At 60.7% G+C, this 14,663-nt stretch overlaps 1 protein-coding gene across 1 annotated transcript; it reads left to right on the forward strand.

The window, feature by feature from the left end:
* Window positions 1-9,330: 9,330 nt before the first annotated feature.
* On the forward strand, window positions 9,331-14,367 carry FOXF2 (forkhead box F2; the record flags this gene model as incomplete). The annotated part of the gene is made up of 2 exons (XM_082664311.1): window positions 9,331-10,495; window positions 13,476-14,367. The coding sequence occupies 2 exons, from the start codon at window positions 9,331-9,333 to the stop codon at window positions 13,640-13,642; spliced, it is 1,332 nt and encodes a 443-aa protein (XP_082520437.1). The 3' UTR covers window positions 13,643-14,367.
* Between the last annotated feature and the right edge of the window lie 296 nt (window positions 14,368-14,663).

Genomic DNA, 14,663 nt, shown 5'->3' on the forward strand with positions numbered 1-14,663 from the left:
GGAGGCCCTTTTAAAATTATTTTTATTATTCTCATTTTAGGAAAGAGAAAGAAAGAAAGAAAGAAAGAAAGAAAGAAAGAAAGAAAGAAAGAAAGAAAGAAAGAAAGAAAGAAAGAAAGAAAGAAAAGGGAAGGAGGAAAGAAAGGAAGGAAGGAAGAAAGGAAGAAATTGAAACTCAGAGACTTACCCAAGGTCACCTGGAGCAGGTACAATTGTCAAACAAAATCTAGGGCCACCTATGACATCACATCGCTGCTCCGGCTACATTGGGGGTTGCTAAGAACAAAGGTAACGTGTATGGTTTGGGGGAGCAGGAAAAATCAGACCAATCAACTAACAAATATTTATGAAATATTTGTACAGAGTCCTGGTAACGACTGGGCGTTGGGGATAGGGGCCAACCAGGGCTTCCTGGTTCACTCTCCCCCTCCCCCGGATCCCTTCACACCCCAGCCTAGTTCAAAATCCTCCACAGGCACTTTCAAACCAAATGAAAAAGTCTTTGCAGGCTGGCCACTGTCTGGGTAAATGACTGGAAAGTACTGTATGGTCCACAAGGATAAACGTACACACACATACATCACAAGGACACGTGTGACCTTGCAATAAAATGAATTCTGTACGTAGGAGCTGGTGAACGTGTGGATGCGGCGTGGGAGTGACGCTGGTGACTGCACAGACGAGCGCCCCTGCCACAGCTTGCTCCAAAGCACACACCCAGCCCCAGTGATGGAGGGAACGTCCGTCACCTCCTGGCAGCTCCAGCAGGCAGGGAAAAGCCAAGAAACTTGGGGCTGGAAGTCACCTGGGGGGAGTGGGCAGCAGGATAAAGAGCTGTGCTTATAAAACACACATCCAGAAACAATGTCCCGGCCCTAGTTCCAGCTTCCCTAAGGAACTGTGCTTGTCGGCACTAAAATATAATTTTAGGTATGAGAGAGCCAGAGCCGGAGGGCGTGGGGAGGAGTAATAAGGTGCCTTTTAAAAACACGACATCTGTATTTGCCCTGAAATATTTCAGCAAGAAATGAAAATAGACAGAGAAGAGATAAATGAAGCAAGTGTGGCAAAATCTTGATAACTGTTAAATCCAGGTGGTGGGTATACAGCCCTCCACTTCTGTGCGTTATGAAACTTTTAGTACAAAGAAAAAATACAGAAAGAACAATAAAAACTCAACCTCTTCATTTTATTGTATGTAAGGTATACCTGAATACCGTTAATTTTTAGGAGTTTTAAAATAAAAGTCAGACTACATGGAGAATGCCTTCTTATCTCCTATAAAGTGCAGCTCTTGAGTCGGTGTCGCAGAGGAAAGGCCAGTAGGGGACATCTTGGTCTCTGGTTCCAAATCCAGCAGCCCTGGCCTTTCCACTCCCAAGCCCACCACTACCCTGCCTGTTACCCCACCTGGGTATGCAGCCTGCCCCTAAGGACCCCCAAAGTTCCCTTCTATGTTGCAGACTTCCTCCGCCAGGACAAGTGTAGGGTGCTTTCCTTAGTTAAAAGGAATGAGAAATAATAAAGGCAAAAAGTTGTCTTTCTGTCACTGTAGACCCAGAAGACAAGAGATGGTCTTGCAGCCTCTTCGCAGCGGTCCAGAGAGGAAAACACTTCCCCGAACCAAGAGGCTGGCTTGTCCGGGTGCCCGGCCGTCTGTCTGTCGTCTGTTTTCTGCTAGACTTCGGCTCCCAGAGCTCCAGGCAGGCTGCAGACAAAGACACCGCCCCGGCCCCTTGCTGGCTGTGGGAAACCAGAAGGGCCAAACCGAAGCCAGACTTTCTTCAGCAAGACCCATGTTTGCAAAGGAGGGCGCATTTCCGTGGAGGGGTCCCAGGCATGCGGCTGGCCTCCTTCTATTTTAAGGGCTGGAGGGGTCGGGAAAGCAGGGTGTGTCCTAAGGTGGCCAACCGAGTCCGAGGTGAGCGAGTATATCTGCAGGACTCAGTCCGCCTGGGGCCGGGCTGCGGGGACGGGCGCGCGAGGCGGGTTAGGGACCCGCGGGGACCGCGATTCCCGAGGGCCTGGCGCCACCCAGCGGAAGCAAGAGGAACTCCCGCTCTTTCCACGCGGGCGCCCAGGAGGAGGGGAGGCCAGCCCGGGACCGAGACACCAGGGACTTTCTTGGACGGCTGGAGGGTGACACTCATTGACGGCTCCAGAAAACCATGCCTGGCCTTCCCGGCTCAGCCCTCTCACCAGCAAGGACACCGTGGCCCGCCAGGCCGAGACTCCGTTTGCCGTGAACCCCGAGATGAAAAGCGCTTTCCCCTCAAATGCGAACCACCCACAGAGATGCGCTCGGGTGGACGCGCCTTGGAGCCGGGTGTGCGCTGGCCTTGCGCTGCCGGCACAGGGCAGAGTCCACGTGGAGGGAGGGACGATCAGGCCGCGTAAATCATCTAGAGGGGTTTTTGGCCTGAGTCCCTGTTTCCGAAAGGTTGCGGGATGGCTGGGACGTTGATTATACAGCGTTCCCTTTTCAAGTGCGCGCCCCTCCCCATCGCAGCCCGTCTGGTGTGCGAGGATTGTTTGAAAGGAAGGAAGCATTCTTGAAGTGGCCGGTGATGGATCGTCTAAACCCTTCTGGGGCGTTTGGGGCGGGGGTTTGAAGGCAGCTCATCAATAAAGACCCCCCTGGAGAGAGGGGGGCTGGAGAACAGCCCCCCACCACGCAGCCTGGAGCCCTAGGCCTGGACCAGAACCTCCTGGCCAAGGGGGAGGCGGGGAGGGGGTCCCGGGCAGGTGGAGACGCCTCGCCTGGACCGGCCGCCACCGAAGCCCTTCAGATTGCACGGCGGGGGCGCTGCAGGGTGATTGGGGACGGGGGGGGGGGGGTGACGGCAAAAAGGCTGGTGGGCTCCCAACACCAGGACGTCAGGGCACAGGGTGAAAAGCGGCCCCTGGGATGCTCTGCTTTGACTCCTCTGGCTCCTACGCCAGCTCCTCAGGTGCCCTGCTACATGTGCCTTCCCTCCGTAGAGATTTCTTTTCGAACCCCAACCCAAAACTGTCCGTCCACCTTTCCCAAATTGGAGGAGGGAGATGGGGGGGACGCGTAAAGATGACTGGGGTCAGACCATTGGAGGCTGGGTGGGCTGGGGACCCCTGGGACCAAGCCTTAGCCAGGCCGCAGCCTCTTCCCTCCCGTGGAGCTGCAGCCCTCAGAGACGTCCGTCTCAGCGCCCTCTGTGCCCGCCTGGAAGAGAAGACTGCCCTGGGGTTGCTACGGGAAACCTGCAGCCGCTCCCTCCTTGGGAAGACGCGAACCTCGACAGCAAGGTGGGCCTGGGGAGGCGGCCTTGGGGCCTGTCTAGGCGCGGCCCCGGGTGCTTTCCCGGCCCCTCAGTCCCAGCCCCAGCGAGCACTCCCTCCCCCTCCCGCGGGCTTCCCGGGCGACAGAGGGTCAGGCCGCCTCCGCAAAGGACCGACCACCAGGCACGGGGGGGGGGGGGGGGGCAGGGGGGAATGGGGGATGGGTTGGAGGGAAGGCTCCCGAAAGGCAGCTCCTCCAAGGCGGCGTCTGGGCGCCCCGAGGTCCCGAGTCGGGCTCTGGGCGCCGAGCACGTTTTATTTATCCCTGCAGAGGATGCTGGAGGACAAAAGAAATATTTGGACGTCAGAGCTGATTTATATTTTTGGAAGAGCTACGTTTCCTTTTCTGAAGAGAAGCGAGCGCGCCCCATATCCTGAGCGCAGCGGGGAGACAGGAGGGGAGTTTTGATGCTCCAGGAAGTTCATCCACCGCGGCTCGGGCCCCGCGGGGTTCGCTGCCCCGGGGAATATTTATTTATTGGAGGGGGTAGGGCAGGAGGGGAGGAGGCGAGCCAGACGCGAGAAGAAAGCCCGACTCGTCTGGTTTGGGACCCCCAGGGCGCCTCCAGGCCCGCGGACCCGCAGCCGGCCGGTCTGGCCTCTCCGTCGTGGCGGGGAGCGTCCGAGGCGCGGCCTTGCGACCTCCGAGCGCGAGCGTTTGGTCGACGCCTCCGCAGCCCTGGGCGGGCACCCTCCTTCCTTCTGCTCCCGCCAGCCGGGCCTGCCCAGCGTGCCACCCACCTTCTTCCCGAGCTTGGGAAGCAGAAGCGGGGCACGGGGCCTCCCAAGGGGGGGCTGCAGAGCAGGGGCCCGGCAGGGTGGGCGCCGGGGAAGGGACTTCGAGCTCAGGGTGCCTTCCGGCTCACTCCTAAGACAGCCTGGCTCCACGGGTTCTGTGTCATCAGCGGGGGTTCCCTTCCAGCAACCCAAGCCGCCTCACGGTGGTCCTGCGGAGGGGCACCCCTCCCACACTTGTTCCGCTTTTTTTCCTCCCAAGACTGGGAATGGGTGGGACAGGCTTCCCTAATTTTCCTTCGACCCTGTTAGCTGCCTGTTAGGAGTGGCCGTCCCGGCCATGGAAACCCTCCTCGCAAGCCCCGGCCTTCCCCACATAAACGCAGAAGGCTGTCCGCGAGGCCCAAGGCCGGTCCACTGCAGAGCCGAACCGGGCAGACAGGCTGGCTCCCGGGACCACCCCCAAAAACGCGGTAGGAAGCTGGGCCTTGAATCCCGGGCAGTGCAGATGTGGGAAGAGGTGCGGCCTCCTGGGAAGGGGCTCTGGCAGGCTGGACCCCTTTTCACCTCTCCACCGCCGATCCCGCCAAGAGGGTGATCAAGTCTGCCCACCGCCAGGCGCAGGGGATCTGGGGCCCATCCGCGGATCTCTCAGGAAGGTGGCTATAAAAAGAGCCCTGCCCGGAACACAGGCGTTGGAGAGCGGAAGAATCTATCTAAATAAACATTTGGAATTGGGTGGCTGCTTTCAAACCCGGAGGTCTGGGGCCTCTGGACCGAGGAAGGCAGACGTCCACAAGGGTGTAAAATTCCCGCCGTTACCGCTGTGGCCCAGGTGCCCTCTCCAAGCCCGCCCTGGCGCCTCCTCCTGGCCTCGCGGCCGCGGACGCATTTTCTGTTATAAATAAGCATCTCTAGCTTGGCCTCTGGGGCGCTTCCCCACACAGGCTCACCCCCTAGGCCTCAGCATGCAGTGCCCACCGCTGTCTGGAAAGGCCTCTCGACACACACGTTAACTTTGTACCAAAGCACAGACTGGACAGGGTGGACGCTTTGCGTCGGAGTTCTGCTGGGCTGGGGAAGGAAGGGCGGCCGCGGGGCCAGAGGTGCCCGCCAACAGGGTGGGTCTCTCCGGTGGGTAGCTGGTTTAGTCTAAGCCATTTCGTGTAAAACCCACGCGGCAGGGGAAGCACTCTAAGAACATAAAACGTAAACCGCAATAATGAAGAGATTTCCTAGAATAAAATGCCGATTACAGGACAAAATCTGAGAAACCCAGGCTTCCTGAAGTTTACATTCCCCTGCGCTGGAGCAGGGGCGGGACCTTGGGGTTTGCAGCAGAAAGGAATCCGCGGCCCAGATGGAGACGGTCTACCCGAGGGGTCAGCTCAGGGTATTTCTGAGAAATACAGGGGCACCCCCCAGTATTTCTGGTTAACTGAGGAGCGCCTGGCCAGATCTGCAGTCATTTTAAGGAACCATACCTTTCCTTCCCATAAGAAAGAAGTCAAGACTTTTGTTGTTTTTAAGACAGTGAAAGTCAATCAGGAAGAACTCCGAGACAGGGCAGCCTCCCGAGCAAAACTATTTCACAGACAAGCACAGGTTTTTTCCTTCTCAACCGTCTCCCACGCAGAAATTCAGGTATTCCTGCCAGGGACAGAGAGTTTGACATAATTGGTTATCATGGGTATTCCACCCAGGAGATCTGTATAAATCAGTAATTAAGACAAACTTCTGAGACTTTGTTTTGCTGCCCCATAGTGGAAGCAGCAGCGGATGGAGAACCCAGCCCTGAGCTGCAGGCCGGCTCTGTCACTTGCCCACGTGCGAGTGTTGGCAAACCGTCTGACCTTTCTGAGCCCCAGTTTCCTTATCCCTAGAGGGGAAGGTACCGAGACCACGTGGCGGTCCCATGATATGAATGTAAAGGCTTATGCCTGTGAAATCTACAAGAACAAATTTCTAGACTTGAGGGGTCTCTGCCGGGGAACGGTTTCCACAGGCAGAAGGGGGGTCTCCGAGAAAGTGGTCTGAAGAAGGGCCCCTTCCTGCTCAGATAACTAAGAAGGGCACCGACCTCCGGACAGTCCTGGAGTACAGGGCAGCACTAAGACCCCTGTGGAGAGGGGCTCCAGGTCTGCAGACCTGCTCTCCAAAGCCTGCTGCCTGTCCAGGACCTGCCTGGCCTTCTGGAAGGCTGCCCAAACTATAAGTGGGCATTTCTTGCAAGTTCAGAGGGTTTAGGTAAAATGGATACCACTGTCACTTGGATGGGAAGGGAGATTTTTAAAACCCTTGATCACTGAATCAGATAAACTGGTAGAAACTAAAAATGTATACAGTTTTTGGGTTTTAACGAGTATCTGTGGACCCCCTAAAATCCCAGGCAAATTGAGAATATTTTTTTTCTGGAGGAAGGCTCCATAGCTTCCATCATATTCTCAAACAGACTGGGAGTTACTGGTGTGTAAGGTTATTACCAGCCCTGCCTGGATTTTAGGGTCAGTGCTTTTTACTCTTCACGCTCTGGGTCTTAAAACCTTTTAGGGCCTGAGATCCAGGCCCTAGAATTCCCAGGTGCAGAAAATCAGAGAGGGTCCAGTGCCAGCGGTATGTCCACTTGCTGGGTTTTCCCCAGATCCAGTGCCCACCACCCCCATCTCCAAATGAGATGATTGCCTTCCTGGTCCCTCTGCTTCTCAGCTGGACCAGTTCTCTTCCCACGGCTTGCACGCACACACACACACACACACAAGTCTGTGTCAGGGGAGCTCCTTTCAGATATTGTTCTCCTCACTCCAGTGTCTATTGCATTTCATTAGTTTTCAGACATTTACAGCATTGATTTAGTGAACACACTCTATTGAATACTTCCACTTCACTTATAATTAAGTTATTCCCTGTAAAATGACAAAAGGGGTAAGAGAAAAAAATACCATGAAATTAATGGGGCCCTATCAAAAAGAAAAAGAAAAGCTCCCCAGTCACTCAGAAAGGAATTCTTAGAAGTGGAAACAACTGCAAACCCCCTTCCCCAACTCAACCAAAACATCCCATCCGGAAAAGGGCGGCTTGGTTCTTTTTTCTATTGGAAATGAGCAGTAAACTGAGTTCATTTGGGCCGTGTTTTCTTAGCTGACTCGCAGCTACAATCAAGCCATTTTGGGACACATTCCCATGTAGGTACCAGGGGTGCTCTGGAGGAAGCTGTCGACGCCTGTTCAGCTAATTTAGGTTTTCTTTGTCTAATTACAGTGGAGCTTAGGGAAAAGGAGCCGGGCTCAGGGCAGTAAACTGACACTCGGTCTCTGTGTGTGGTATCCAGGCAGGGTTTGATGGAAAAAGCCTGCTTCCACTCAACTTCAGGTCACTGTCTGGGGCCAGCCCAACCCAGCCCCCAGCCTCCCCCTCGCACCCCTCGCACCCCTCCCTCTCCTGCCCCACCGGCACACCCGGCCAGAAGCAACCCCAGCACTCCTGGGCACGCAGAGCGGGTGCAGCCCCAGGGCCTGCCCCGGGCCTGTTCCACCCGGGGGCTCCGGCTGCCCCCCTCTCCAGACCTGGCGCCCTCTCCCTTTCTCCCCGCCCCCGCCCCGACTCCCCAGCCTGCCCAGCGCGCGCGCTTGCACCCCGGTCCTTTCTGAGCAGCCGCAGAGGACCGCCCGGCCCCGCCGCCCCTCCCCTGGGGGCCTCCCCCATCAGCCCCGTGCGGCCCCGGAGGCTCCCAGGCCTCCTGTTCTCCTCCCACTTCCAGCCCCGTCCCTGGTCAGACGACGTTTCCTTGCACGTGTAATCCAATAACTAACTGTCCGGTCTCACCGGGAGTGATTCCTCCGAGGGCACATCCTCTCTCCCAGCCTGACTCTTACTTAGATGGAGAGGACCCAGGCACACTGGGTGGGGTGTCGTCCCACGGAAGCCAGCCTCGAGATAGCAGGCACGCTTGGGCGGGCGGCACGGGGCCTGGGGGTGTAAACCCCGTGACAGCTGCACACCCCTTCAGGACTGAGTACAAATACAGCTATCTCACTCCTGTCACTCAGCGCGGCCTTCTTTCTGCATTTCGTACAAAACATCAAATGGCAAACGGAAAGGAAGTGGAAACAAATGCAAACAGGAGTCCTATTCGACCACGTTTCCAGGGTCTCTAAAAAGGAGAGTCTTTAAGGAGCCTGGCCTCTGCCCTCTGCTAACAGCGGTGGGAGCCCGCAGGCCCGTCACAGGAGAGAGGGTTGGCACGTTACCTTTGGGCGTCGCGGGCACCCCGGCGTGTGGCGGAGGCGGCAATGTCTAAATGAGCTGACAGACGGTGTCAGTGCGGGCGCAGGGGCAGCGGCTAAGGAGGTCTGGCGGCGGCACCCGCGGCAGCACCACTCGGCCGGCCCAGGACCGGCCGGGAGGAGGAGGGGGAGGAGAAGGAGGGGGGAGGAGGGGGGAGGAGGGGGGAGGAGGGGGGAGGAGGGGAAGGGGGAGGGGAGGGGAGGAGAGGAGGAGGGGGAAGGGGGGAGGAGAAGGGGTGGGTCCGCTCCGCCAGGGGCGGCTGGCTTTGGGATGGGGGGCAGGGGTGCTGTCCGGGACTAAGAGAAGGACGATTTCCTAAAGTCTAGGGGGCCGAGTTTTGCGGGGCGTGGTGGGCGTCTTCCCGGCACAATGTGAGTCGGCCTGCGATCCCGCGGTTTGAAAGGGGGTGGGTGGGGGAGACGGAGAGCATCCGAGAGAGGAATTAAAAGGACGAGGGGGACCCCGGAGAGCGAGGAGAGAGATAAGCGAGGGAGCGGGCGGCCGGCCGGGGGGGAGGAGTGAGCGCCGGCCCAGCGCGCCCTCCCCGGGGCGGCGGCGGAGGAGGGGGCAGGGCGGGGGGGGGAGGAGGGCGGCGGGGGAGGGCGCGGGAGGGAGGAAGTCCGAGAGACAGAGCGAGCCGCGCTCCTGAGGGGAGACGTCGGGCTCGTCCCCGGGGTCCCGGCCGCGGTCCCCGCTCGCTCGCGCAGCCGCCCGGCGCCCGGCCGCTCCGGCTCCGCGGCCCGGAGGCCGCCGCGCAGGCCGGGCCCGAGGCCCGGGGAGGGATGCGCGGGGCGTCGCCTCCGGCCCGCGGCCGCCGCCAGAAGCCCCGGCGGAGCTGAGGGAGGCGACGGCGGAGCGCTGGCTCGGAGCGGCCGCGGCTGCAGCCCGGGCGGCGGGCTAGGGCGCCCACCGGGCCTCTGGGTCGACCGCGCTCCCGCGCCTTCGCGCCCGGCCCCGGGCGCGCCCCCGCCGCCGGGCCCCGCTCCCGGGCCCCCGATGACCTCCGAGGGCGGGCCGCCGCCGGCCCCGCTCCGCCGCGCCCGCAGCCCGGGCCCCGGCGCGCTCCAGGCCGCCCTGATGAGCCCGCCGCCCGCCGCCGCCGCGGCCGCCGCCGCCCTGGAGGCCGCCTCGTCTTCGTCGTCGTCCGCCTCCTCCTCCGGCGCGGCCGGCGCGGCCCCGAACGCCTGCAAGAGCGCGGGCGGCGGCGGGGGCGCGGGCGGCAGCGGCGCGGGCGCCAAGAAGGCGAGCTCGGGGCTGCGGCGGCCCGAGAAGCCGCCCTACTCGTACATCGCGCTCATCGTCATGGCCATCCAGAGCTCGCCCGCCAAGCGCCTGACGCTCAGCGAGATCTACCAGTTCCTGCAGGCGCGCTTCCCCTTCTTCCGCGGCGCCTACCAGGGCTGGAAGAACTCCGTGCGCCACAACCTCTCGCTCAATGAGTGCTTCATCAAGCTGCCCAAGGGCCTCGGGCGGCCGGGCAAGGGCCACTACTGGACCATCGACCCGGCCAGCGAGTTCATGTTCGAGGAGGGCTCGTTCCGCCGCCGGCCGCGCGGCTTCAGGCGGAAGTGCCAGGCGCTCAAGCCCATGTACCACCGCGTGGTGAGCGGCCTGGGCTTCGGGGCCTCGCTGCTGCCGCAGGGCTTCGACTTCCAGGCGCCCCCATCGGCGCCGCTCGGCTGCCACGGGCAGGGCGGCTACGGCGGCCTCGACATGATGCCCGCGGGCTACGACGCGGGCGCCGGCGCCCCGGGCCACGCGCACCCGCATCACCACCACCACCACCACGTCCCGCACATGTCGCCCAACCCGGGCTCCACCTACATGGCCAGCTGCCCGGTGCCCGCCGGGCCGGGGGGCGTCGGCGCGGCCGGGGGCGGCGGCGGCGGCGGCGGCGGCGGCGGCGGGGACTACGGCCCGGACAGCAGCAGCAGCCCCGTGCCCTCGTCCCCGGCCGTGGCGAGCGCCATCGAGTGCCACTCGCCCTACACCAGCCCCGCGGCGCACTGGAGCTCGCCCGGCACCTCGCCTTACCTCAAGCAGCCGCCCGCCCTGACGCCGGGCGGCACCCCCGCGGCCCCGGCCGGCCTGCACACCAGCATGTCCACCTACTCGCTGGAGCAGAGCTACCTGCACCAGAACGCCCGCGAGGACCTCCCAGGTAACACGGGGGCCTGGCCCGCCGGCCCGTCGCCTCTAGGCCTCCCCGCTCTGAGTGGCCGAGGCCCAGGGGAAGCTGGTACCCTATGGGGGGTGGGGTCGGGGTCACTGGGCCTTCCCGACAGGCTTGGCCCCTGCCGGGCCTCCAGAATTTTCACCCCGAGGAGGATGGAGTGAAGTGCCTGCGTCCTCGGGCTCTCCGAGTGTCCTCACGGACTGCAGGGCTCCAATCTCAGGCCTGACTTAGCTTAGGGGGAAGCCTGTGGCCTTAGGGGGCCTTGGCCAAGGCACTGTGGCTGCTTTCTTGTGCCGTTTTTTCAAATTGGTTTTGCTGTGTTTTCACCCAAAAGTACATGTCCAGAAGGGAGATGCTCGGTACCTGCCGTGTGCGTGGGGAGGGGCTCCGCTGGGCGAGGGTTGAGAGGAGGGGAAAGGAGGGAGGGACGCCAGGAAAGCAGAAGGGTTCCAGGACCCTGCACAAAAGGGAAGTGTTGCCAGGGAGGAGAGGCGCCAAGCGGTGGAGGAGTCTCCTGCCTCCCCCCACGGTGGACCCAAGTTGATGACACATGGGTCCGGCCTAGGCCAGCAGGACCTGGGGCCCGCAGCGAGGCTCCCCTGAGAAACGCCTGCCCGTTGGGCGCCCCTTGTCGTGTTGATGGTGTAAATTGTGTTGGTTGCCGATTATGAAAATTTATTGACTCGCCCAAGGCGGTGAAAGGTGGGAGGGGACAGATGGGGGTGGAGGAGGGAGTTTGAATATTTAGCCAGGTTTATGGGGACAGTGGAGATAAACCCTTACATTAACCCCTCGTAGGCAGGCTGGTCTGCCCGGCAAGCGGGGGCTCTAGCTGACACTCACCCGCCCCGATTAGAAGAGGGTTCGCAGGACGACGACACCTACATTACATGTTCGTGTATCGGTGTGGGGCAGAGCGTCAGGGAGAAAGGAAGTCCAGAAATGGGCGAAAGATGTTGGTTCCCTGGACGGTGAAATTTCCCAAATAGGCCTTTTAAATGCGGGTCTCAGAGGTTAACTAAACAAAGACAGTCTGGGCAGGACCACACCGGAGAGGATTTTAGCCTGACTTAACCCACTGAGAGCGGAGTCTTGTTCAGTTTTATGGGAATTTCAACAAGTAAGCAACACAGACGACCCTCCCCTCTTATTGTTTTTTAATCCCCCTGGGACGGGCTGTCAATCACCTCTGAGCCCTGGCGGCGCGCTCTGCGCTCTCCCGCCCATCCGCTCCCCTCCCGGCTCCCCGCTCCGCGCTCTCGCCGCCCTGCTCAGCCGCAACCGGGACTCCGAGGCGGGTCCGTGAAACTTCCGTGGCTGCCGTGAAACACTTCCCTCAACGTTCAGAATCGCGCAGAAAGAGCCTTCTGACCGTTCTGTGAGGCCGCCCTCGCCCAACGCCACACACTGGGCGCACGCACGGTCCCAGAAGCGCGGGGACGCGGGAGCACGACTCTGTCTAGAGGAGAAGCGACACTGCCTCGCCGGCCCCCCGGGAGCTCGCGCGCCCAACGGACCGAGTCTGGGAGCCCCGAGGAGGCCATGGCCCGGCCGGGACGCTCTGCTTCTCCCCAGCCCCCAGCCGCGCTCTGGCTCCCGCCCCCTCGAACGCTCTTCCCCACGGGGCTAGCTGGCGTCTCCCTGGCCGGGCCGCGGCCGACCGAGAGCCCAGGGCCCCTCGAGGAGCGGGGAGGCCGAGGAGGTGCCCCGAGCGCGCGCTCCCAGCACGACGCCCGCGCGGCCCAGGCCCGCGTGCTGGGAGAGGCCCCTCGGCCTCTCTGCCTCCTGAGAACCTTTCAAGAAGGAGCTGGGCTCTTAGGTCCTTCGGTCCCATCAAAGCGCCGGGCCCGCCGGCTAGAGATGCGGGAAGCGCCACCGCGAGGTGCTTTAACGCAGGGGTAAGCGCACCTGCGCGGCAGCGACGGCTCACGTCGGGGCGCGCGTTTGGCCACAGTCGGTGTTGCCGGGCGCTGATCGCGGGGCCGCCTGGTGGCCCAGCGAGCGCTGGATGCGGCCGGGCGAGGCGCCGCGGGCCGCCGGGTAAGGTCTTCGCGGGCGCAGAACAACCCGGCCCTGCACCCGCGTGGGCGGTCGGTCCCCGCCGCGCACGCGGGACTAGAAAGGCCTCGGGGAAAAGGGCCTAGCCCAACCCAGCCCCGAGAGAGGCCCGGGCCGGGAGAAGCGCGGGGCCCAGCGAGCCGGAAGCCCAGCCAACTGCGCCCCCGGGCCGGAGGCGCCGAGAAAGCAAAAGCAAAAGTCGGCTCCCGGAGGCCTGGCTCAGGCCCGGGGAGAGGCTGCGGCCCGGCCCGGCTCTCCCAAAGGCTCCCCCCGCGGCAAAGGGGCCGCAGCCGGGCTCTCACCCAAGGGCAGGCCCTGCTCCGGGGGTCCCGCTTCCCTCGAGGCGCGACCCGCAGAGATGCGCGCGTTTGTTCTCGGCCCTTCTCTGGCCGTGGGATTGTTTTCTGTCACCCCCCTGGTGTGCAGAGCCTGCTCCTCGGAGCCGGCTAGTCGGTTGGGAAATAAGGCAGGGGGGCTCGAAACCAGAAGCGAGGGAGACCGTGGTGTTTCGGGGGCAGGGGCTGGGCCTCGGCAGCACCGGCTGGAGCCCTGCGGGCAGGGACCCGGCGCGGGGCCTGGGGCCAGGGGCTGTTAGAGCCCCGCCCAGCCTCTGGGAGTAACAGACACCCGGGCACAGAGAGCCTGGCCTCGCGGGGACTGTGCTCTGCGGCCCCGTGTAAACCAAAGGAGACCCCAAACCGGGATTCCAGAGTCGTCCTGTGGCCTTCAGTTTGAAACTCTGAGAAGCTTCTGGGGCTGGGTTTCCTCTCCCAGTTTTACCGCAGTAGACAAAAAGACAGGCCAACCCCCTTGGAGGCAAAAGTTGAATTAAGTTTTCCAACATTATGTGCCCTGTCCTCAGCGGAAGATACGTTTCTGAAAAGTTTTCTTTCCTCTCTCCTTGCAGTGGGGCTGCCCCGATACCAGCACCACTCCACGCCCGTGTGCGACAGGAAGGACTTCGTCCTCAGCTTCAACAGCGTCTCCTCCTTCCACCCCTCGGCCAGCGGCCCCTACTACCATCACCACCACCACCAGAGCGTCTGCCAGGACATTAAGCCCTGTGTCATGTGAGCGGAGGGAGGGGCCGGGCCAGGCCCTGTCGCCCCTGGGGCGAGGCTGAGGTGGACTCCCAGAGCAGCGTGGCTGCACGTAGCACATCGCTCACTTAGCCAGAGTCCCCAGGCCAGGCAGGCATCCTGCACTGATGTTTGTCTGCCGTTGGCAGAAGGACAGCCCCAAGGTAATGCCCCGAATTCGTGCAGGCTCCCAGAGAAGGGAGAACTGCGCTCCTCGGCCGAGATGGTGAGGACTCACCATGCGGAAAACACAAGCATGGAACTCTGGGGGTTCCCTTGCCTTCAGTAATCAGGGTCTGAAACACGCAGAGGGGCTGTGTGTGTGTGTTTCTTTGTCTATGGAAAATGTGTGTGCTTTTCTGAAAGGCAGTGCCGAGCACAAGATTTCAAGAAAGCCTCACCTTGTTGCCTGGCTCAGTGGGAGAGCTGTGTTTTACCAAACGCTACCTTTGGATACAGGTGCCAAAGAACATTATCAAGGAAGTATTTAGCAACAACGTGTCTAGTTTAAGAACGTGGTCTTCAGTATTGTGACAATACAACGTTTTTTACAAGGTTGTTTTCTACCATCATAGTTTAAAGATATTTTTATGACCTTCGTGTATACTCACACTTTGCTTGTATTTTAAAAGGAGGATATATTTGCACTTACGTATACTTTTACAGTTTGCCAAACTATTTTGATGTAAAATTTTTTCAATAAAATGTATATAACGAATAGTTGCTGGGGTGTCTCTTTCCCCCACGGGTCCGATCGCCACGTCTCCTCACCAGCGGGCAGTGCAACTCTACACTGGGCGGGCTTTTTTTTCTAAGTCATGTAATTGACGTGGTGTGGGGTCTGCGCCTTGAGCAGCACAGGCGGGGTTCTGATTGTGGGTCTTCTCAGGAGAGAAAGAGAAGAAGAAACATTTTCTGTTATTTCTTTCCTTCACCCTCGCTCTTTCTGGCTAAACAAAAAACAGAAGGTGCCAGGAGCTTAAAAGGAAACCCGGCAAGATAAAGAATTGAGGAAA

The sequence above is a fragment of the Grampus griseus genome (genome assembly GCF_964374135.1).
Source record: "Grampus griseus genome assembly, chromosome: 10".
NCBI classification, from domain to species: domain Eukaryota; kingdom Metazoa; phylum Chordata; class Mammalia; order Artiodactyla; family Delphinidae; genus Grampus; species Grampus griseus.